This window comes from Engystomops pustulosus, chromosome 5, assembly GCF_040894005.1.
Source record: "Engystomops pustulosus chromosome 5, aEngPut4.maternal, whole genome shotgun sequence".
Classification (NCBI taxonomy): domain Eukaryota; kingdom Metazoa; phylum Chordata; class Amphibia; order Anura; family Leptodactylidae; genus Engystomops; species Engystomops pustulosus.
In genome coordinates, this window is record NC_092415.1 from 176918198 (window position 1) to 176942400 (window position 24203).

The 24203-nt window shown below is 42.7% G+C and overlaps 1 protein-coding gene across 9 annotated transcripts in view; it reads right to left on the bottom strand.

The window, feature by feature from the left end:
• The window catches only part of KMT2C (lysine methyltransferase 2C), a 124632-nt gene that overhangs the window by 49709 nt on the left and 50720 nt on the right, over positions 1 to 24203 (bottom strand). For 8 of the 9 annotated variants that reach the window (XM_072153916.1, XM_072153914.1, XM_072153919.1 and 5 more), the window contains exons 7-18: positions 21706 to 21868; positions 20627 to 20798; positions 20235 to 20349; positions 18955 to 19127; positions 17122 to 17267; positions 14681 to 14791; positions 12769 to 13466; positions 7337 to 7456; positions 4038 to 4151; positions 3450 to 3551; positions 2296 to 2400; positions 1934 to 2115 (exon numbers count right to left, since the gene is read on the bottom strand). In XM_072153916.1, the coding sequence (XP_072010017.1) occupies positions 1934 to 2115; positions 2296 to 2400; positions 3450 to 3551; positions 4038 to 4151; positions 7337 to 7456; positions 12769 to 13466; positions 14681 to 14791; positions 17122 to 17267; positions 18955 to 19127; positions 20235 to 20349; positions 20627 to 20798; positions 21706 to 21868 (2201 nt within the window). The remainder of the gene's footprint in view (positions 1 to 1933; positions 2116 to 2295; positions 2401 to 3449; positions 3552 to 4037; positions 4152 to 7336; positions 7457 to 12768; positions 13467 to 14680; positions 14792 to 17121; positions 17268 to 18954; positions 19128 to 20234; positions 20350 to 20626; positions 20799 to 21705; positions 21869 to 24203) is intronic. The other variant, XM_072153918.1, reaches the window with a different exon arrangement.

The following is a 24203-nucleotide window of genomic DNA, read 5'->3' on the forward strand; positions in this document are numbered from 1 at the left end:
CCAGCACAGCAGCCCCACTTCCACTTAGGTGCAAGTTATCAGCAGAAAACAGGTTGCACCCCAGTGAAAAGTCAGCCCAATGCTCTAGGAACCCAAATCCCTCTGCTCTACACCAGGATCTGAGCCATGCATTTAACTCCCTGAGCTCCCGCTGTCTGCTCTGTGTAGCGCATGGCACAGGTAGGATTCCGGAGAATACTACCTTGGAGGTCCTTTCCTTAAGCTTTGAACCTAGTTCTTTAAAATTATTCTTCAGGCTCCTCCACCTACCATCTATTCTGTCATTGGTACCAACATGGACCACGACAGCTGGGTCATCCCCAGCCCCTCCCAGTAATTTATCCACCCTTTCCACCACATGCCGAACCCTGGCACCAGGGAGACAGCAAACTATTCGGTTGAGGCGGTCTTGGCGACAAATTATTCTATCCGTCTTCCTGATTATAGAGTCCCCTACAACCACTAGCTGCCTTGGCTTACCTGCACTCCCATCCACCCTACTACTAGCTGGTCTGCTCCCCCGGCTGTGAGGGAGAGCAGGATCCGCTAGGGCTGCCATTTCTGACACTGACGTCCTTACATCATTGCACAATTTTGCAATTTTGCTTGGATGTTCAGAGTCAGAGTTGGCCTTCCTTTTCTTTGACCCCTTCCTGCCCCCTCTAGTTACAGTAACCCAGCTACCCACCTGGCCCTGCTGGCTTTCCTCTCCACCCTCCACTTCTACCCCGCTTATTGCTTGCTCAGTGAGCAGCATACTCCTCTCAAGATTGTCAATTGCTCGCAGCCGTGCAATATCTTCCTCCAGATCTCTAACCGAGCTTCTATTCTTTATTATGTAAATGAGGCTGGTCACATAGTGAGAGGCAGTGATGTCACCCCTGTTCCCCCTCCCCTCTCCTCCCCCTGCTCATGTCTGTGTGTAATGTATAGTAAAGCATGGCTAGTGTGTGTGCTGCATCTGCTGACATGCTGCATCCTCCTAATATACAGGTGAGAGACACAGACATCAGCTACACATGAATCTGACATGTTCTGCTGTAACATGGCTGCCTGGAGCTGCTGTATCTCTCCTATACACACACATGCACACACAGGCTGCAGGGGGCGTGGCCACCAGCACCAGGAAGAACATCATTATACAGCCTCACATCATTATACAGGCTGTCAGTCATGCACTGGGGGTGTGGCTGTGCCTCCCACTCATGAATAGAGTGGACAGCTTGAATATGCTAATGCTTCATTGGACATTTCACAGGTCATTTGCATACAGCTTTAGGACGTCATTGCTTAGGTTTACAGGCATGTAGAGGGACAATGAAGGGATAGATGCAATGCTCTCTAATGGCAGTTTATGAAAATATATTTAGTTTAGGGGGTTATTTTGCATGACGGGTTCTCTTTAAAGAAACCTAAAAGTTCAAAAAGTATAAAAAAAAAGTTATGAGCCAGATTATGGTGAAAATAAGAATTCTTTTTCATACAGAACAGATAATTTTTTTTAAATTTACTAAAATCTAATAAAGCCTATATAAATTTGGTACCCTAGTTATAAAACCGAGCACCCAAAAAATTGGCCCAAATTTGTTTCTTCAACCAACTTCACCAGATTTGGAATTTTTCCCCCCACTTCTGAGTACACGGCATGGAATATTACATACAGTCACTATGAAGTACAATTTGTTATGCAGAAAACAAACCCTCATACATGGAAATATACAGTTATACATTTTTAAATGTGGGGAGTGAAAATTGGAAACACAAAAAAAAAGCCAAATTTTTAAGAGCTTAAGGCATTTTGCTGGGTTACAACTATTATTATGTTTTTTTTTTTTTTTTTTTTAAACAAGGAACATCCCTTTAAAATAAATAAAATTGCCTTCCTAAGTCCAACATCCAATATAGCAGAATACATGAGGATATTGATACTGACCATTTACACTTCCAGCCTCCCTTGGGGACGGTCTGTAATGGTGGATCCAGGCAGTAGGTATGATAGCTAATGTCACAGTCGTCACAGAGCAGCAGGCGGCCGGGATCTGTAGCCTTACCACAGGCCTCGCACACCGTGCACTCCAAGCACCTCCAGCCTTTGCGCAGGATGACTTTAGTAATCTATGGGTGTCGTAGTGGAAAGAAAAATAATTAAAAAAAAAAATCCTTAGTTGGACTGAGATTCCGAACAGCCACATAAACTGAACTACCCACAACCACTTAGATTAACATAATCGCATGCATAATCAACATAAAATGACAGGCTTCAAAATAAAGATGTAAAACATTGCAGACACTCACCTTAATACTGACGCAGTATGGATGGTAACACTGCCCGCACTGAGAGCATGCCAGTAGTCTTCCTTCAGCACCTTTTCCAAAACTACCGCAAACCACACACATGTCCTAGGGAGCCACAAAGATGAAAGCCATCAGCTGAGAAGAGGCTTTTTAGCAATATAAAAAGAGGTCTGGAATCTAATAGCAGCAAAACAACTATTTAAAAGGTATTGTCAACTTTAAAGCATTTTCTAACATGTAAAACAGATAAAGATTCATTTTACATAAACAACACGCTAGGACAGCGGTGGCGATCCAATGGTAGTAGAACTCTTAGACCTCACGACATGCAGCAATCACCTACACAGGCAGTCCCGGGGTTATGTACACGATTGGTTCTTTAGGTTTGTACTTGAGATGAATTTTTTAGGTTGGTCTGAACAGGTATATTTTATAATTGTAATTCCAGAAAAAAAATGTTTTTTTGTCCCTGTGACAATTGGATTTTTTTTGTGCTGCCATGGGAACAATTATTATCAATTAAGTTTCATTACAGACACCTTACAGCTGAGCATTGCAACCTGGGAGCTTCACCAGAGGTCACAGTGGGCAGTGAGGTTCGTCTGTAAGTTGGGTGTCCTTTAGTCAGGAACAGTCTGTATATTGTGGGCTGCCTAGGACAGCCAGAATAATTGGTAGGTATAGAGTACTTCTGCTTTGGGGACTATGATTTTTCTTGTTCAGGGGGACCCTTATGCATAGCTACAATGATAAAACAAATTTCTCCTTTCAACTGTATTGATGACTTCAATACGATTGAAAGATATGACAGTGCAGGGAGCAATAAGTTACTGCTGTGTGATAAGAGTTGTAAGATGAAGGGACTCAGATGTGGCTAACCACCAGTCCACATGGACCGACAGTAGTTTAGTGCCCTAAATCAGCAAGTGCTGGAGGGGAGGTGCTAGAGCAATGCAGCTGGGTGTAGCCTCGCATAGATGCCAGTAGCACCTCTAGTAGTCATCTCTCGGCAAGTATAAAATGTAGTTTTTAGTCACTGAACAATATCATAAAGGGCGATTTGGGACACTAAACCACAGTGTTTAGTGCCACAAACCACCCCAATAGGTTCTTTTTAAGAAGCAAATAAAAGACACACAAGCAAAATGACTAACCTGATGTAAGGTGAACTTGTCAGTCGTGGAAAATAAAACCACTGTGTTGTGCATTGAGGTTTCTTCCTCCTCCTTGTATGATGAAAGATCAAGTGTGGTTATCTACAAAGAAAAAAAAATAATAAAAAACCTTTAGAATACGTGGGTTGTGTTTTTAGGCGAAACTTCTAAGGCTCTGTTCACAACTACATTGCGGTTTACATAATATTGTGCACCCATCCATTAATAACCATCTGGTCAGGTTTTCCCAGAGATGGCCACCAATTTGAGGGGAAAAAATGGCACTGTATGACTTCCTAATCTGTGATGGAGACTTTAATGCGGATGTAGCATTTTTATAGTTGATTGTTCAGAGAATCGCATATAAGTTATTGAGGACCTAGGTCTACGGATGTAAAAATCTGTAAAAACACAGAGAATGAAACTGGAAAAACATCTCAGTCTTTTATGTAGTGGCCGAGATGTGTCGTTACAGCTCAGAACAAACATATTGGGGTCCCAAGTATTAGACACCCTAAAATTTGATAATAATGACACTAATTCCATGTAAGGGTCACTGAGCTGTATGAAATAGAAATAATACATTACCCCTGGAATTATGAAGTTGCCCATGGGGGGTTTTAATTTTGAACGGCCTCTTCCCCCACGACCAGACAGACCAGACCCCCTCGGTCTCCTCCTAGGAAATCCTGATCCACGACCCTGTTCGAATAATACAATAAATTGAGCATTGATAAAAGTTTCAATCAAGATAAAAACTCTTAAAAAAAAAAAAATCTCTCTTCCGCAGTATGTGGGGCTATTGTGGAGATAATAGAAGAAAACTTGAAGGACTATTAATGTATTCGCTTCCATGTTGGCGACTATTGTTATACCGCCTGCAGAGAATAGGTCTCCAGCCTGTAAGAAGCCGGAGAGTCCTATAGGCATCCATTAAGATTCTTGTAAAAAATGGCAACAAAAGGTCAAGGTGGTCCTAAAAAAGCACTAAACAGAACGCTGACATCTGCTTAATGGCACTTTCCATCTCGCTGAATGGCAAAAGGATCAAAGGAAAAAAAAAAAGAAAAGATCTATACAGAAAGTAGAGAAACTTATCCACCGATTCAGAGTTCTAGCTTATACTACACTGCAGAGCTGCGACCACAAGCTTCAGACTTTAAAGGGGCTGCACACACTCAGCACATACATGGATATTGTCTGTGTAATGAAAAGTTATACAGTTTTTCAATCTACATTCTGTATCAATTCCTCCTTGTTTCCTAGATCTCTGCTTGCTGTTATTCAACAGGGAGCTTCATTTTTCAATCCCTGTGGATAAAACCAGGTCCCTGGTCACGTGAGGTCACACAGGTGCGCGGCTCGTTATATCCCTGGTCATGTGATGTCACACAGGTGCAGTGCTCGTTACCTGAGTGAAGTTGGCCCCCCCACCTTGTTCAAATCAAACAAAATTGGTGTCAAACGTTTGTGCTACGTTTGTGCTGGTTTGTGCAGCAGAAATTTTCGTTTGTGCCACTATCGTTTTTAAGATTTTAATGAAAGTTTCCAGAGGTCATCAGAGGTCAACCAGCCCCCCCACATTGCCCAAATCAAACAAAACTGGCGCCGAACAATTCTGCTACGTTTGTGCTGGTTTGTGCTGCGCAAATTTTTGTTTGTGCTGCTTTTGTTTTGAATATATGAACAAAAAATTAAAGTTCAAAAGTTCAAGCAGCCCCCCCACATTAACCGAATCAAACAAAACGGGTGTCAAACGTTAGTGCTATGTTTGTGCTGGTTTGTGCAGCAAAAATTTTCGTTTGTGCCGCTATCATTTTTAATATATTCATACTTTTTTGCAGAGGTCACCAGAGTTCATTTCTTCCAAAGTACAATGTGTTTGCCAGCTCCCCCTGGTGATCAAACCAGGGAAGTGTCACTAGGTTTGTTTTTTACCAGTTCATCCTAAATACCTCAAACACCTGAACATACCTTAAAAATTATAGCGGCACAAACAAAAATTTTTGCTGCACAAACCAGCACAAACGTAGCACTAACGTTTGACACCAATTTTGTTTGATTCGGTTAATGTGGGGGGGCTACTTGAACTTTTGAACTTTAAATTTTTGTTCATATATTCAAAACAAAAGCGGCACAAACAAAAATTTGCGCAGCACAAACCAGCACAAACGTAGCAGAATTGTTCGGCACCAGTTTTGTTTGATTTGGGCAATGTGGGGGGGCTGGTTGACCTCTGATGACCTTTGTAAACTTTCATTAAAATCTCGAAAACGATGGCGGCACAAACAAAAATTTCTGCTGCACAAACCAGCACAAACGTAGCACAAACGTTTGACACCAATTTAGTTTGATTTGAACAAGGTGGGGGGGCCAACTTCACTCAGGTGTGCTCGTTATATCAGACAGCTCTGATTACTCTCAGGAAGTAAAAAAAAAAATTCAAGGACAGCAAGCAGAGATCTAGAAAGACCCAGTTGGTGTAACTAAGGAATATTTTCCCAAATGAATCACTTCTCAACACTTCCATGTGGCCTTGTGTCTTCCCGGGGTTACATATGATCGCATCAGTTTAAGTACAATCTACTTGGCCAAAATTGAACAAAACTTAGGTCGGGGTAGGATCCTTCTAAAGTTCAGAGCCCCAATATCATTCAAATAACTGGGGTACCTTTTGCACATTTTTGGATGGGAAAGATAAGTCTGCGAAAACCTTTTATATATAAAGGAAATGCATTTTCCAAATATTTGATTTTTACATTAAAGGACTTCTACCTCAAGGATCAAGGATTGTAAACCAAGCACACTGACATACTGGATCAGGATCCGCTCTTTTTTTTTTTTAGCTTCCTATGTGACGGCAATTTAGGCTTTAAAGATTATTCAAATGAGCCCGAGGGGAGCCCCTTAGGCTTTTTTTGCGTAATTTTTAAAGCCTTTTTTTCCTTGAAACGAGGCCATAAGAACCTAAAAGAAGAGCAGATCCTGATAGATGGGGCACACACCAGTATGTCAGTGTGCTTCGTTTACTATCCTTGATCTTGGTGGTAGATGTCCTTTAAAGGAAATCTATTGTCCAAATCCATCATGATAAACCAGGGACACATACTCATAGATCCAGGCACCATGATTGTGGTAATATTTGCTATCCATGGCCTCCTTGCTTCTAAAAGCCCATCTGTGCTGTAACTTCAAAGGCTGTCACACTGCCTGCTGTAATGTCACACCATGGGGAATGGGGAAAGTGCTCCTGCACAGTGTAACAGACTGATGCTACATCACGGAGAGGATTTCCACAGCCTGGTTTATCATGTTTGGTTAGGATTGTAGATTTCCTTTAAAGGATTGCATTGAGATTTATCAGGTTTACAATATTGTAAAAAAAAAAAAAATTCACAGCAATGTGCAGTACAATGCCGGGGAGAAGCTTTTACACCGCCCCTTTCACATAACACAAACACGTCGCCGATTCCTAACCGCAGCGTGTGGATTACCGTATGACAAGCTGCAGATTTTTACTGTGGATTTGACATGAAGGTTTTATCGGCTATGTCGGCGGTCACTAATAGTATATCAGATATATAGTCAAAGATTCAATATATTTTGTAAAAATATTAAAGGAATGGAACAGAACATTTATACTTACATTTATTTAAGCTGCTAAGCAAAACAAAGACAAAAAAAGCTACAATAGCCGCTCAAAAGAGAGGTCTAAGAGGTCTTTTAAAAGAAATCGGAGAGAAACTCAAGCAACAGGGGCCAAAGCTTGCAAGACTAGGCGTAAAGGAGGCGTAACGTCCTGAAGTGCACACACATGTAAGAAGCGGGAGGAAGAGACCAGATCTACAGATAACACGATAACAGAAGTAGAAATGCAACTTATTTACCACTTTGATGCTCCATAATGGATTGCCGAGCAGCTGTCTGGACTTACAAATGTCCCAACCTTCTGAGCCATCGGCTGACCAGGAAGGTGGGCTCACTGTATTATTGGTACTCCAAGTGCCCTAAGACATGGCAGGTGAGAAAATATATGTATAAACTCAGCAAACACAAAAAAAAAAGCCAGCAACATAAAGGGTTAGAAAAGCCAAGCAAATGTAGACAATGAGACTGGCACAATAATCGGAGACATAGCACGACATGCACCGGGGCGCTGCAGCTCGGACACGGCCAGGAGCGGACTCTCTGCTGTGGTCTGTGTAGTAGTCAGGGGCCGCTTTTCTGTAGATTATTTCGTTTTAACCTCATATGTCTATGAATGTAGAGAATACAGAGAAAAAGAGCAGGGACCATTCAACCAAAATCAGATTTTTCGATTAAAGGGGTTGTCTACTTTCAGCAATTAATTGATATGGTTTGTGTAAGGAAAAGTTATACAGTTTTCCAATATACTTTCTGTATCAATTCCTTAATGTTTTCTGCTTGTTGTCCCTCTATAGCAGTGGTGGCGAACCTATGGCACGGGTGCCAGAGGTGGCACTTAGAGCCCTTTCTGTGGGCACCCATGCCTTCACCCCAACACACAGTTTGCCAGATACGACTCAAGGCTTTCTCCTGTGGTCCAGTACAGCCCAGGACGTGCCATGCTCAGCGCTATTTTTAAGTGACATCCTTGGCTGCCAGGACTACAGGAGGAACAAGGTGGTGTGGATAGAGATGGATTGTCATTTGAGCTCCTGTTCTGGGTCCCTTGCTTCTTCCTCTTCAGGGGATTACGATATAGCAGGGATCAATAAGTCACTGCTTAAATTGTCATTTTGGCACTTTGCGACATACTAGTGGGTTTTGGTTGTGGCTTTGGCACGCTATCTCCAAAAGGTTCACGAGCACTGCTCTATAGGAAGCATCTGTGTTTACCGTATTTTCCGGGCCATTAGGCGCACCGGAATATAAGGCGCATTAGTCCGATGTGCCTTATATATGTAATAATTCCATATATAAGGCGCATCGGACTATAAGGCGCAGGGTCGGGGGCGTGGCGGAGGTCCGGGGGCGGAACGGAGACCCGACGGGACGCGACGCGGAGAAGAGACGCGGCGACGCGGGGAAGGTGAGTGGGGAAGGTGAGGGGGAGGTGGAGGAGGGCAGCGGACCATACTTACATAGGTCCCCGCTACCGGAGACAGCAGATCTCCAGCGGGAACTGCAGACCACGCGGCAGAAGTTGTTCGTGCCGCGTGGTCTGCAGTTCCCGCTGGAGATCTGCTGTCTCCGGTAGCGGGGACCTATGTAAGTAGGTCCGCTGCCCTGTGCCATACATAGGGTGCACCGGACTATAAGGAGCACTTTGGATTTCCAAGGAAATCCAAGGCTTTTAAGTGCGCCTTATAGTCCGGAAAATATGGTACTTCCAGTCCATAGAAATCTGTCCATGGTCACACAGGTGCACAACTCATTATATCACACGGCTCTGATTAATCTCACTAATACTAATGAGCCGCGTGCCTGTGTGACCAGGGACAGATTTCTGTCCACTGGAAGTAAACATAGAAACTTCCTATAGAATGACAGCAAGCAGAGATCTAGAAACCTGCAAGGAATTGATACAAAAAGTATATGGGAAAATTGTACAACTTTTCCTTACACGAACCATTTCAATAATTTGCTGAAAGTGGACAACCCCTTTAAGGATCCAAAAAAACAGCCGATGTGATTTTAATTACTAACGGGGGTGCACCAGCTGTTTTTACCATACATGGACTCATGCACAAGGCCGTATTGGGGGACGTGATTGCGGTCTATAGGGGTCTATTACATCTTGACACGATGCGAAGAGCAGAACGGCTGTGCCACAAATACTTCCTATTTTTAGAAAGGCCACTCAGCTTCCTATGGAGAGAAGAAGGGCACTCATCCCCTGTCACTTCAGGTGACAGCAGTCTTGAGGGGGTTGCAGGTCCCAGTTTAATGACTTGTAACTACTTGATGATTATGGATATGCTATTAATGTTGCCGGTGGGAATACCCAGAAATAGTGAAATTGAATGGTTGCTACATTTCTCCATTTTCTTTTATAGCCCAATGTACATTGTTCTTAAAGGGGTTACACCAAGTTAGATAATTATCCACAATCCCGGGGATAGTGAATAGCAATCTGATTGGTGGGGGTCATACTGCTTTGAACCCCATGATCACGAGAGGGTCCCAGTCTCACTAACTGAATGAAGCTACAGGTTGAGTATGTGTCCTGCCGCTCCATTCAGGTCCATGCAAAGAGCAGCGATACCCAATATCCTGAGCACTTCTGGTCCGATATACATGATAAATCCCAGACGATGTAACACGTGGGCTATAATATCTGCAGAAAGGAGTGTGCAGAAGGACCCAGAGACATAGAGGTAAACTGAAATACTAAAGGGAACACAAGAAAAACTGATCTGGTGAAGGACGGTGGTCACAATACAATATATCAGCATCCTCTGGCGTGTTTCTTTAATAACTCAGCGCAAAAGAAACATGTAGATAAGCAAGACGGGATGATGACACCTCCGAGCAATGGCAGGGGGCGCTCACATTACTTTCAATGCTCATGCACAGATGTAGAAGACGCGGGGGGCTAAGATGAGCCAATCACAAGAAATACAAGATCCATGGTAGGAGGACTAGATTGGAGGTGGTCGTCCTACAAGATACAGCACAGTGTCCTGCTGCTAAAGGAGTAAATGGTGTTCCTGCGGGTTATCAAAAACATAGGACCCACCAATCTCAAAATTGGTCCAGGAATCCCCTTTAAATGCCAGGGTTATCGGGGTCTCTCTATGGGATTCAGGAAAGGCCACATCTCCATCTTATCCGCTCATATATGTAGCCTCTAAATTCTCGCTTATAAAGAAATTGTGACATTTTTCATATGTCCCTGGCATTAACCCACTATCTTCATGGCCAAGACCTCCGTGTAATAACATATGGTGGCGATTTGGCTACTCAGAACTAGGATGAAGGTACCACTAGGATAAAGGTAAGCACAACTGTTTTATAGATCTTCTATGAGGCCGATTTTGGTTATTCCCCTGTCAAGGTTGACAACCAATATGAACGGTTAAGATATGATACAGGGGCTTCCCTGGCGCTGGGTGACGTCATGCAGGAGATGCACTGCTGTCTTTTTTCTTAGCATCTAGGTGATTTCCAAAAATTAAAAAATATATTCCAAAATATTCACACTCTCAATTATAATCTATAACTTTTTAAGGATCGGACGGAGTCCTGCACATGAACAGTCACCTATTCATAAAGCGTTCTCCTGGATGTGGTGGTCTATGATACAGGTGCACACAAATCTATAATATACATGGATTATTATTTGATGCCCCCCCCCCTTCCTATGTAACCAATAAGTAGAATATTAACACATTAGTAATAAATCATCACTCATCAGAAAAGACAGCATTACAATGCCAGGGATTACAGAGAGGAGCCCAGAAGTTACTCCACAGACCAAATCATCAAATAAGAGAAATCACAAACAAAAATGACACAAAATATGGAAACTGGAGCAGCAGCAGCTTTTTTTTTGTACTGGATAGCGTTTTCTCCTGCTGCATCTTCTACTATTCGAATTCATTCAGAACCTGCCTGAGGCTAGACACTGCCCAAATTATTAGCATGAAGTACCAAAAGAGTCTTTAGAAGAACTTACTATATGGCGCTCTTATATCCAGCAAAAATTAGCTGGGCACGGCAGAAAGTGTCCAATGGGTGGCTCTACTGCAGCTTCCTATGACCAAGTGGAATGGAAAAGTATCTCCTCAGGCTTCATACACACCACCAGATATTGTGGCTAGCTCACAGGCCACACAGCCATGTGATAAGATGGAGAGACCCATCAAGCAAGCAGGTCTGGAGACGTTGCAGAGTCACCCATGGAGACTTCTCCCCACACTAATAATAAAAAGGCTGAAACAGGACCTAAGTATAGAAGAGGACATCGATAAAGAACGAACAGAGATGTGAGAAATGTATGTCCTAAATATTCCCAATCCCACTATGTAACAGGGAGTATGTGTAACTTCACGCCAATAGGTTCCCTTTCCATCAAAAGCGATGTAAGAGAAAATTGTACAATGCTAGGTTAAAAGGAAAACTAAAGTCAGATTTCCACTAATTACACTACTGGGTAGATCCCAAAAACATGATTAGTGTTATATGTGTATTAGGAGCTCTGCTCTTTTAGTTTACTTAGAAAATAAACTTTATTTTTATGTTAATTAAGCACAAGTGCATTGGCGGGGATCACCAGAGCCCTGAGGGGCTCTGGGTACTGTGGCTACTACACGCCCTCCAGGCAAATGTTCTTTGCCTCCCTGATCCTTCTGCCCGAAATCTTGCCGCCTCTGAGTTTTTGTGCTGTGCTGGAAGAAGGAACATAATTTTCTAAGTAAACTTAAGCGGCAGAGCTACTTATTCACATAGCTCATGATTCACATAGCTCTAACCACACTGCTTGGATCTATCTAGCAGCACTAATAGTAAAGGGAAATCTACCATTTGCTGTTGTGCATTATGAACCAAACATGCCTTGAGAATGCTGTAGCTACACTGATGCAGACACACATTTTGTTTAATCCCTGAACCGAGTGGTTTTGCTGAAAAAACTATTATAAAATTATGATAATGAGGCTCTGTCGCTCCTGCGGCTGCACCGGCGGTTCTCCTCTTATCCTAATTATGCTCCAGCCTTGTCCTGCCCAGCATAAGCCAAGAATACGTCATCACTGTGTTGTCTGAGAGGCAGAAGTTATCAAACTCTGCACCAGCCCGCAGCTGCTGTTGTACGGCAGCCATTCTGCACAAAGCTTTCCCAAGGTTCTGAATTCTATAATTGTTTTTCAGAAAAACCACTCAGTTCAAGGATTAAACAAGATATGATCCTTCATGAGTGTAGCTACAGCATTCTCAAAGTAGGTTTGGTTCACAATGCATAAAAGCAAATGGTAGATTTCCTTTAAAGCAGAAACCTGACTGTAGGATTTTCTTCAAAATAATAATTTTGGTCTGTACGGATGCAAAAGATGAAAATAAGGAAAGAGGAAAATGTAAGAAGAGGAGGGGAAAAGCCAGTTTCTTTTGTTATAATTGGCTTTAAAAAAAAAGACAAAATTCCAGTAAACAAAGATCATAACATTCACCCTTTTGGTCCAAAGGGATCGGTGGGCCCTCTATGATCGGTGGGGTCTAACATCTGGAACTGTGACCTTTTCACCGTTTCCCCGCTGATCATAAAGCAACAGCATACACTAGTGATATGCCAGATTGGAGCTCCCCTTTAAGAGTAAATCATGAAAAAAAAATACTAAGTAATATGAGGAGCATTTACCTGTCTTGATCTCGGTCTGCCAGGAGAAAACTTTCTTTTGGTGATAGCTGGCTTACCCATGCCAATTTTTGGAGTTACAGATATAAATGTGGTTTGAAAGGCATTTGCTGTGCTATAACTATGTGCCGGAGTAGGACTCTGAAATAAATCGTTCGAAGAAAGAAAGTCGATGGAGACTGCAGGGGAGGACGACACGCTGGTCTTACTGGTGTCCACGGAGGTGGCAGGAGACTCCATACCAGTAGGAGACTTAAGACTTTTGTGCCCTGCAGGTGAGCTCATTTCGGTAGAAGTCTCACTATTAGGAGTAGTTCCCAAGTGGTGAAGACCAGACGTTTCCGAAACCATTGGCTCATCCTTTTTTTGTGAAATGTGTTCGTGACCCCTAGTCAAATCAAAGTGCTCTTCTAAATTAGGATCGGCTGCAAGCTCAAACTTTGAAGGCGATTGACAAGATTCCTCAAGGGCATGTGGTGCGCCCCTATCCTCAGTTGGGCTTCCAGATCCTTGGTGTAGATCTGCTCCATCATGAAGACCTAGCAGCTGCCGTGTCAGTGTCTTCTCACTCGCAGCCATTTCTAAATCCTCTTCTGATACCATGTGCATGGGGTCTGAATGAGATATGTCCATACTGTCTGCTTCTGTGTCGCAGGGAATGTCTGTCCCCAGGTCTTCTTTATCATTGTGCTCTGGTGTCCCTACAAGGCAAAGGAAGAGTTTTACTAAAGTTATCAGCCTGTAAAGGAAATCTATTAACACAATTCATCATGATAAACCATTGACGTATACAACTAGGTACTGTGACTGGTTATCTCGTCTTGACCTTGTTCCTTCTAAAACTCAACTTCCTTCTAAAACTTTGGCTTAAGAGCCAAAAGGACCCTGGGTGCTGCTACCAGAGCCCCTCCATGCTGTAGCTTCACAGGTGTTACACTATCTTATTCTCTCCAAGCTTAGCACTTTCTCGTTCCTCTGTGTACTGTTGTCGCGAGATTGAAGCAGGAAGAGGGTGGAAGTGCTGAGGGAGCTTTTCAAACTAATTAGCATAATTTTAAAAGTGGATTTTATAAGGAAGGATAAATATAAGAAGATAACCACAGCCACGGTGCCTGGATCTATGAGTAAGTGCCCCTGGTTTTTGTCGGTAGATTTCCTTTAAGTTTGTTGGGAGCCAGGGTGCAGGAGGTCAAAATGATACATCCACACAACCAGCTCCATCCACCAGAAATCAGCAGGTCACAAGAAGTCCCAAGTCCTGCTGCCCGGGGGTCACATGCCTCGCGGCTCCAGACAGCCAAACAGGAAACTTTATATTCACCCTCATATGGCCTAAACTTTACTGCATAGACTATGGGACTGCATAGGCGATGGGCAAAATATTTGTTACAAATCACTGAGTGCAATCTTCACCGCTTTCTTTTGGACCTGTGATAAAATTTAAGAAGTTTTTTGCCCTTGGAACGTGAGGTCTTCGAGTCCTGGATCTACAGCTCATGCAGGACATCTGCTCCCTTGTTCTGAGCCGTCTCCTCCTCCTGTACAATGATACACATCCTCTGTGATTCACCCCTATACAGTTTCTCCCTCCCCTACCAGCTCCTGTGTGTCCTTTCCCTAATGAACTAGAACCCTTCCACTTTCAGACCCCCTGACCCAGCTGCTATGTCTAACACTGAAAGTAAAGGGTGAGGACACATAGATGACACGGCCAAGTGATGTGCAGCTGTTAGAACTATGTCAGAAGAAGCAAGAGAGCCAGCGATGCTAAGGAGTTATACAAAAACTCTACAGTATAGAAATAGAAGGAAACAGTTGGTAAACTCTGCACTTTGGAAGATGCGGGGTTGTGGACATAAATCATCTGTTTCCTACAGAGACTCTTTACAATGTGTAAATAATGAAGGCAGCCTACCTTCCTCAGGACACATTACTGCCGCAGCGGGAACGTGATCATCGGGATTAAGTGCTTCTTCCTGAAATGTCATTTGTCCACCTGTATCCACTTCTACCTCATCTGTGCATGCTACATTAATAAAAGCAGAGATAATTCAATATCATCATACAAATCATTACAACGCCAGAGGTCTTTCCAGATGCCTCTGACTCAAGGTTTATAACCACATGTTAAGAAGAGCATTCAGTATGTAAATTATCTCATTTTGTCTTTCTTCTCAGGTCAGGTCAAGGCAATCAGGTGGGTGGTGCAGCCCAGAAACCCCCACCTGACAGTAACGGGGCTTATTCGCATAATGGGCACCAAAACTAATGATACCAATTGTTACAAGTTTTGCTCCACTGTGTGGAGCAAAGGGTTTTAAATGGTCATCTATCACCAGATTATCGGTGGCAGACAGTCCCAATATGGATGCCTGTTACCTCTAGGGCAGTGGTGGCGAACCTATGGCACAGGTGCCAGAGGCAGCACTCTTTGTGGGTACCCAGGCCATCAACCCAGAATGAGGTTCACCAGACAGGACTCAAAGAATCTTCCTGCAGAATCTTCCTACAATGATAGACAAATTTTCCCTCCTCCTTTCAACTGTGTTGGTGTCCTTAGGAGGCTGAACGATTGACAAAGAATTGTCAAAGAATAAAGGATAAATAAAATTACCGCTTTAATTGCTGTGCTGGCACTTTGCAATAAATAAGTGACTTTTGGTTGAAGTTTGGGCACTCAGGCTCTAAAAGGTTATCCATCACTGCTCTAGGGGATGACGGAACAGGTTCTAGCTAAATCCAAGGCTCCGGTATTGCCAAGCAAATAACGTTCTAAAAATATGTAAATCAACCTGAGGTGCTCAGGTAGCTTGGAGAGGCTACCCCACGCCCCAGTAGAATCTGCTTGGAATTTGCATATTAGTTAGATAAGGTTTACATCAGGTTAGAAAGTGTTATAGGATTAGAAAAAGTTAGTTTAGGGCTGATCGACCTTAATAGGTACATTCCTGATGGTAGGCTCCCTTTAAGGCGATCCGCACGCGTTTTGGATTGACATGTAAAAAATCACCATGGATACAATTATACAAATTTTCCACATGGTCTACATTATCTTTTCCAAACCACATTCACTTCAATCGATATATGTAGAAAAGTGGAAGTCAGCTCACCTGGAGGCACAGCAGTATATGACCAGGAGTCCAAGCATTCTCTTTGTTCCAAGTCCAAGAAATATATAAAATACAAATAATCCAGCTCCACGGACACTCCGGTTGTAGATAAAAACGTGATATTTTCTTTATTGAAGTACAAAAAGGAGGTATACAGCCAAGCAGAGGGAAACACACACACAGAGCCACGGCTATGGTCAATGCGTTTTGGAAAACTCCTTAATCATGACCTGATTGGGCATGTGAGCAGGTGTGAATAAATCCCACATATTTGCAACACATGCAGATGTTATGACCGAACATCTGCACGTGCTGCAAATATGTGCACTCCACAGACAAAGTAATCTCTGCAGTCACACATCAATCTTTCAAAATAAAAAGCTTTATAAACTGTAACACAACATATGTGGTATATTGTATCACATGTAAGGAGTGCCAGGTTCAATATGTGGGGTGCACTACAGGTGCCTTAAAAATAAGAATCAGGCGACATTTATCAGATGTTAAAATTAAACAGGCATTAAACATATCTATGGCGTCCAAACAGAGAGTGTTTTTGTTTTTGGATTTTTTCTCTAGCCACAAGAGTGCCACAAGGACTAAATAAAAGGCAAGACATGATATATGAAATCTAAAAGCTTATTGATTATCCTCCAACTCTCTCTGTTATCAACATCTTTTTTTCTTTGCTATTCCATAGTTGTTGTTATCCCATTTTTATATATGTGTAACACTATTTGTATTAGATTTTATATGTATATGTTTCCTGTGTAAATTTAACAGGTCATGTGACTGCAGGTAGTTGGGATTTATTCACACCTGCTTACATGCCCAATCAGGTAATGATTAAGGAGTTTTCCGAAACGCGTAGACCGTAGCCGTGGCTGTGTGTGTTTCCCTCTGCTTGGCTGTATACCTCCTTTTTGTACTTCAATAAAGTAAATATCACGTTTTTATCTACAACCCCGAGTGTCCGTGGAGCTGGATTATTTGCATTTTATACATTCACTTCAATGTTACGGTCCTATGTTGCAGATTTTCTGCAATCCGGGTGTAAAATCTGCTCAGAACCTGCAACAGGTGAACATAGCCAAAGGCTACCAACACATGGACATGACCTGGGCTGAACATTTCTTTCCCATCCTCTGTCATTTCTTATGGCAGAATCATCACAGACATGTCTGCAGAAAAATCATGACATCTCCATAGTATTATAGTCGTAGCATCAGGTAGAGGAAAAACTTACTGGGTTCAGATTCCGCAACCTCCATTTCCATACATTCCCCTACTTCGTCCTCCACTTCAGATTGCTTACATAACGTGCAGATGTAATCGTCTTTCCACTGATCATCTATATAGTCTGCACATTTTTCACAGTCTAGATGTATCCACCTAGGATAGAATAAGATAGATGTCATTATAGTGCCATTCCACATGCAGGAAACATAGCTAGCCGTGTCATCCATCCCCCAATATTTATGAATACATTCATTTTAAAAAAAGTTCTGGAGGATAATTGGGACATACAGCTGTATATGGGGAACTATACATTCCACTGAACAATAACAACAGTAGAACAGGGCCAAACATAGAATCCTAATCATACGAATCCCCAACATATCTTGGATGTAGTGATACACCAATTTTTTCCTTATGGAATCATTGACAATCACTCTGTACTTCAACATTAACCCCTTAGGGCAGTTAATACTGTCCATAGGCCCTGGTTAATTTTTGCAGTTCCATTGCACTTCTTAAATGACAGTATCTTTGGAAAAGCTTCAAATATCTGTTCGGGGAGGGAAGGGGGTGTCTGTCTGTGAGTGGGTGGGGGAAGAGGGCAAATGCATGTAAAATTGTTAAAAAATGTTCAATAAAAAGTTTTGATTAAAAAAAAAAGCTTCAAATTTAGTAACAATTTTTACTTAGTTTTTTTTCATGACATGTGAGACTAACTTGATAGGACAGTTTTGTGTACATATTTTTATCTTTATAAAAAAACCTTAGTCATAAAAATGAAGTCATCTATCGTCTAGTTTTATAATTAGTAAAACTGAATAAACTTTTACCAAAATATGTTATAAATATGTACAGCATCATTCCATCACCCTTTCCCCAAATTCAGCTAGAGATGCAGAGGGTGCATGTATTTCTAGAATTCTGCAAATTGTAAGCCAAGTCTTTCCTGCAGCTGCTTCTACATTCTGTATTCAGTGGACAGTCTGGTGGGGGCACATTTCAACCACTTACATTACCTGAACCCTGGCACCTAGAAACACAAAGGTTTCACATTAAACATGAGAGTCTGGAATGTGTATGGATGCTTCATTAGACTGGAGATATCCACTCTTAAAGCTACAATCGGAAATCTCGGAAATAGAAAAGCTGTATGTAAAAATCAATTTTTTTTACAACAACTCATACTGCTGTATGGGGGATGCATATACGGCAAATGTGTATACGACGTAAATACATCCCCCATGGACGACAATGGGCCGTTCCATTGCCGGGAGAAAGATAGGACGTCCCATCTTTCCCCATAATACGGCGCCATATATCGCTACAGGGCCAGGTGGGGTGAACAGCGCTCACCACTTCCTCCTCTCCCGGGTGCCAAAGTGTGCCCGCCATGCTACAGTATGGTGGGCACATCGTTGTGTGAATGTAGCCTAAGAGTGGATATCTTTGGTTCTGTGAAGCATCCATACACCATCCAGATATCAGGATTTCTCCTGTTTAATATGACAAGATTTGTGTCTCTAAGTGCCAGGGTTCAGGCGTTTGAAGTTGGCCTCTGTCACGACTTTTATAAACATCCTTTCTGCACGTGGGCATGTGCACACAAGACGTATTTAGCCATATAATATCGTGAAGGGGTTAAAGTATTTCCCCACAGAAGGGCAGCCTCAGGAGCAGAAAATAGCACGGAAAAAAATCATGCCAGCGTCTCACATGGCCTTTAGGGTAGATTTTACCTTCTGTTGTCTACCAAAACCCTTGTCAGGACGGATAATGTGGAAGTATATAGGTAGTCCATGAGTGTGAGAGCACAAAAGCATAAACTATAATGGGTTTTTACCTCTTGCATATCTGACAATGCAAAAGATCTTTGTGCAGGTCTGGCTGCAGGGGATGATCACATATCGGGCACGGCGCGCTGGTCTGCTGCTGGAAGCAGTTCTCACAGATCAGACAGTTCAGATACCACTGACGACTGCTCCGCGCCCCACATTCTGCACAGATGCGGCAGTTCTGCATAAAAAGGAGAGAAGAAAGAAAGAGTTAGAGATTATTGCTGAAATGTTGTAATATGGCCGTTTTACTAATAAACATCAACAAAAAGAGAAACAAAAGCTTTAGAAACACAGACAATGTGAGCACGGTGCCGAGTGGTCACAGCTCCACAGTTTCAGGTTACTTATCAGGTGACTTCGTAATGACTATACCCAGCGGAGCACTGGTCATTGCAATGGCACACCATAAACGACATCACTGTGAATATTGATGTAATTACGAAAACATGTGACAGATCTGCAAAACCGGTTATATACATACGAACACGGATGAGAAAGGAGAAAACTGGCTAAAAACTTTTGAAAAACATTGTAAAAACGGACCTACAAACACTAGAATGCAGACAGGGTGGAAACAGTGTGTGTGTGTGTGTGTGTGTGTGTGTGAATGGGGCTTTAAAACCTCTCAATGATCCTAGATGTATATATGTCACGGAGCGTTAAAAGAAATATGAAGAGGCTCACAGATTTCACCGCATTTGTTATTTCTTCCCACTACCCAGTACAAGGCATTGAATAATAAATCCTATCACTAAGCTCTGAACACATATATAATATATATTGTTAAAAAAAAAAAAAAAGGCTGCGTCATTTAAGAGCTTTTCCCACAATACAAGTTAGGCCCTATATATGGGAAAAATGCTGATCTGTGGGAGTCTGAGTGAGAGAACGGGAGGTACCCAAGATGAGTGGAGCAGAAGGTCACGCATGGCGGGCTGCCCCATTCATCTCTATGGAGCTTAGCAATCTTCATCAGCTCCATAGAAATTAATGAGGAAATGTATGAAACCGGCTACTCCGCTCATCTTGGGGAGCAACAGGGGTACATCGGACCCCCCACTCTCATCATATGTGGGGGTCTGATCACCGAGACCTCTACCGATCAGCAAGTTAGGCAAAATCCTAGGACAGCATTTTTTACTTCTAGCTGATTGACTCTCATTAATACTAATTAATTAATAGCTAATAAGCCCCCTTCAAATGGTTAAATGCAGAAAAGAGTTTGCAGTACCCAGAGGAGGGGCATCAACAATACATTAACCATTTTCACAAAGCTCCAACTCACTTTACACTTCCAGCCGTTTGTTGGTACAGAGTCCATAACCGGCTGCAGACAAAATGTATGGTAACCTTTATCGCATGTATCGCAGACGAGCATCTTGTTGTCATCTCCAGAGTGTCTGTAAAACAAGACAAGGAAAAAAAAAACCATCACCCAGAATAGAGGCAGATGGAGTAAGCAAATCCGAAACTGCGGCTACATCAGATTTTTTTTTTTACTACATTCAGCATATAACATACATTTCCCTCCTAAGCGTATGCAGTAATCTGCCCAACTCGTTCCTTATATTTGAGGGCCACAACAAGATGTGGATGAAGCCTTACAAGCTTTTAGCATAACGTTGCTAAGATATAACTAAAACTCTTAAGTTGCCACAACTTATTTCTAAAACTTACTTGCAGTTCTGACAGATTTTACAATCCGGGCACTGCCAACCAGCGCGCTTTAAAGGGGTCACTACTATCTCCAGACACAGGCCATGGTAATGCTGACCACATGTTGTGCAAAAGAGCTGATCCAACAGGTCTCCCGAGCTGTCACACAGTGCACAGTTTGCGTCATCCTTATCTGGAAGAGGAATTAAGAATGTGAAAAATCATCACCTTTATATATCACCAACAAATTCCACAGCGGTTTACATGGGGTGTTTATACAGGCAAAACGTTCCATTATGTATTAATAATAATAATTTCAAAGTTAGGGCCCTGCTCGCAGGAGCTTACAATCTACAAGAAAGATCCCCATGTGAATATAAAGAATACAGTTTCCACCTTGCGGTGATTGTAGCTTTAGCACTGCTTACAGTCATAGATTATAACACTAGACCCCCCACTCCTTCCATTCACACGGAGAAGATGAGCATCATCATGTGCTTCCTTACTGCTACACTATCTTACATTAGTTCCAGCACCAGGAGTTATAAGAGGGTGAAATGCTGGGAACTAAGCAAGCAAAAGGAGAAGTACAGTTTAAGCTATAAGTGTCACATTTTGGCAAGTAAATGGCAAATCAGTTAGTAGTTTGGACCACACAAGACAGTGTTGGGTATTGGCCCTGGAGATCGGTGTAAAATGTATTTGCATTCCAGGATTGTAGCTGGATTTGTAGTAGCCTCGGTGCACTGGTGTGTGAGATCTGTTCATTGCTCTGCTGCTTCTGTTTGAAAATTAAAGCTACTTAGGGGGAGGAGCTCTGCAGCAGTACAATGAAGAGATCTTACACACCGCTGCACTAGAGTGTCCCCAATCAGGCTACAATCCTAGAATATAAATGCATTTTTCACAAACCATACCATACAAAAAGATGTGGTTCAGAGATCTCACACTGCCAGTAGCACTATTAGGTCAAAACTAATGACAAATTCCTTTTAATTACTTTATATCAAGGCTTTTAACGTTCTTTACTTTTAATCGTTTCTTCATACAGCGATACTCCATATAGCTATTAAAGGAGGATGTGCAAAAAATAGACTTACATCGCTCAAGAGCCTGATCGATGTGCTCGGGGCAAAGAAGAGAAAAGCAGGCGAGATCCTGAAAGGCGCCAGATCCAGCAGCGCAGGGGTAATGGTACATCTGCGAACAAGTCTCTTCACAGCATTTGATAGTAGCTCCAAGGTGCTTACAGTATGCACAGCGCTAGAAAAAAACACAATACAATAAGATACACGCGCCCTCGACACAGGAGACACACGCGCCCTCGACACAGGAGACACACGCGCCCTCGACACAGGAGACACACGCGCCCTCGACACAGGAGACACACGCGCCCTCGACACAGGAGACACACGCGCCCTCGACACAGGAGACACACGCGCCCTCGACACAGGAGACACACGCGCCCTCGACACAGGAGACACACGCGCCCTCGACACAGGAGACACACGCGGCCTCTACATAGAAGAGTGACGTCACTTCTACAAAAAAGGTTTTGACTAGATAAACCATGAATTAATGGATGCCAGAGCAAGGAACAGCTAGCAGAAAGGGTCAACCAGAAGAAGCAGCATCTGTAGACTAGTCATCAAAGAGATTATTAGTGTATGTGGTAAAAGTCTTGAATACCTAAACTACCACATACAGGCACTAGAATACACACGAGGCCGCACTAGTTCCACTTTCCTTCTCCAGTACATACAGGCGGTCCCCTACTTAAGAACACCTGACTTACAGACAACCCCTAGTTACAAACGGACCTCTGGATGTTGGTAGTTTCCTATACTTTAGCCCTAGGCTACAATAAACAGATGTAACAGTTATCACAGGTATCTGCTATGAAGCTTTATTGTTAATCCTGGTTCTTCTGACAACCCAACATTTTTAAAATCCAATTGTCACAGAGACCAAAAAATATTTGGCTCGGGTTACAATTATAAAATATACAGTTCCGACTTACAAACCTACAAAATCTTGTACATAACACTGGGACTGCCAGTATATCCATATTACGAAAGCAATTTGACATATGGTCCCCTGGGGGTCTCTGCTGCTTCATTCACCTCCCCTATGAGGTCCTTCCTAACATTCCCACTTCTGTCTCCTCCATTGGTCCAGTATGAGGCGGCGGAGGCCGGTGTGCCCCTCTAATTGACGGGCAGCTCTGCTCAAGAGGTCAGTGTCTTTTTTTAGGAGACTCAAAAGCTACAGATTGGCAGTTGAATCAAGCATATTTACGCCCCCAAGCAACTAACCATGGCTTTGATTGGCTAGGGGAATTTGTCAGATTGGCTGTTCATAAGCCAATCCGGCAATATGTCCTGGCCGCGTTAGTCGCATCTGAACCTTGAGCCCGAAGGGAAAGTTCGGGTCTGCTCCTCTCTACAATAACCGATGCATTTAACTCAAGACCTAATGAAGATGTGAAGCCGGTCTTCGCAGTCTGCAACAGACTGGGCCATATTTTACATTTACGAAAAGGCTTCAAATTAGTGTAAAAAAAAAAAAAAATTAGCTGGCGGTAAAACTGGCCTTCGAGTATAACGGCACAGCTTATACAAGCCTAGAAAATTGTTGCCATATGCAGCATTAATAATGTAACGCAGTGACAGCGTTATCATCATTAAAGCTTTATAGCTGTCAATGCACCTTAATAGCCGTCTTTAAAAAACAAAAAAAAGTTTACAGCTCGGGAGGCTCCAGCGCTGGCTGCGGCTTAACCTGCCAAATCCTTGTCGTGCTTTTTATGACGCATGAGTCATGTATCTAGCAGGACTCATAACTGTTACGATAATTAGATCCCCCAGATTAATATTCTTACTTCACATCAGCATTGATTTTTCTAAGCATTTAACAATGTCCCAAAACAGATGTGCGGCCCCGGCAAACCCGCTCTGCCTTCATGTTTACAAAGTGTGATGACATTTTTACAATTATGCATAATCTGCTCAGCCAGTATTACGGAGAGACATAATAATTCTTTGCCATCTGCTTTTTAATTTCACATTCGCTTCCTCTACGCGTTAGGCTAATAAGCAGTTTTTGTACAAAGCTTGCGAGGGAATTGTGTAGAGAGGAGGAGAGACAAAGTGTTACACACACAAGCAGCCATCCCGCTTCTGGAGAGACACGGCTCGCAATGGCGGCATGGCTTCTGGTCAGGCCGCGTTCACACAATGACTTGAACTGCATTTTAAAACACACTGCAAGTTAATTGGGAGTTACTATACATGCATTCAGGTAAGTAGTAACACACGATTGCCTTACTGACCAGGGGCTCCTACTTACTGTACACAAGTGTCTATATCTACACGCATATGCAATTGGGGAGAAGTTACTCCTGATGTGCTTGAAAGCTCAAACCTGAAGCGCGTAGTATGAATGCGGCCTCAGGGTCCATGTTGCAGCAGATGCCGACATAGAACCGATGCATCTAGTTTCTATTTTCCACCATCAACAAAAACACTTCAACATTTTGGAAACAAACAAATAATTTCTAGTAAAAACTCTTCCAAATAAACTGCCCTGGAATTTTGGT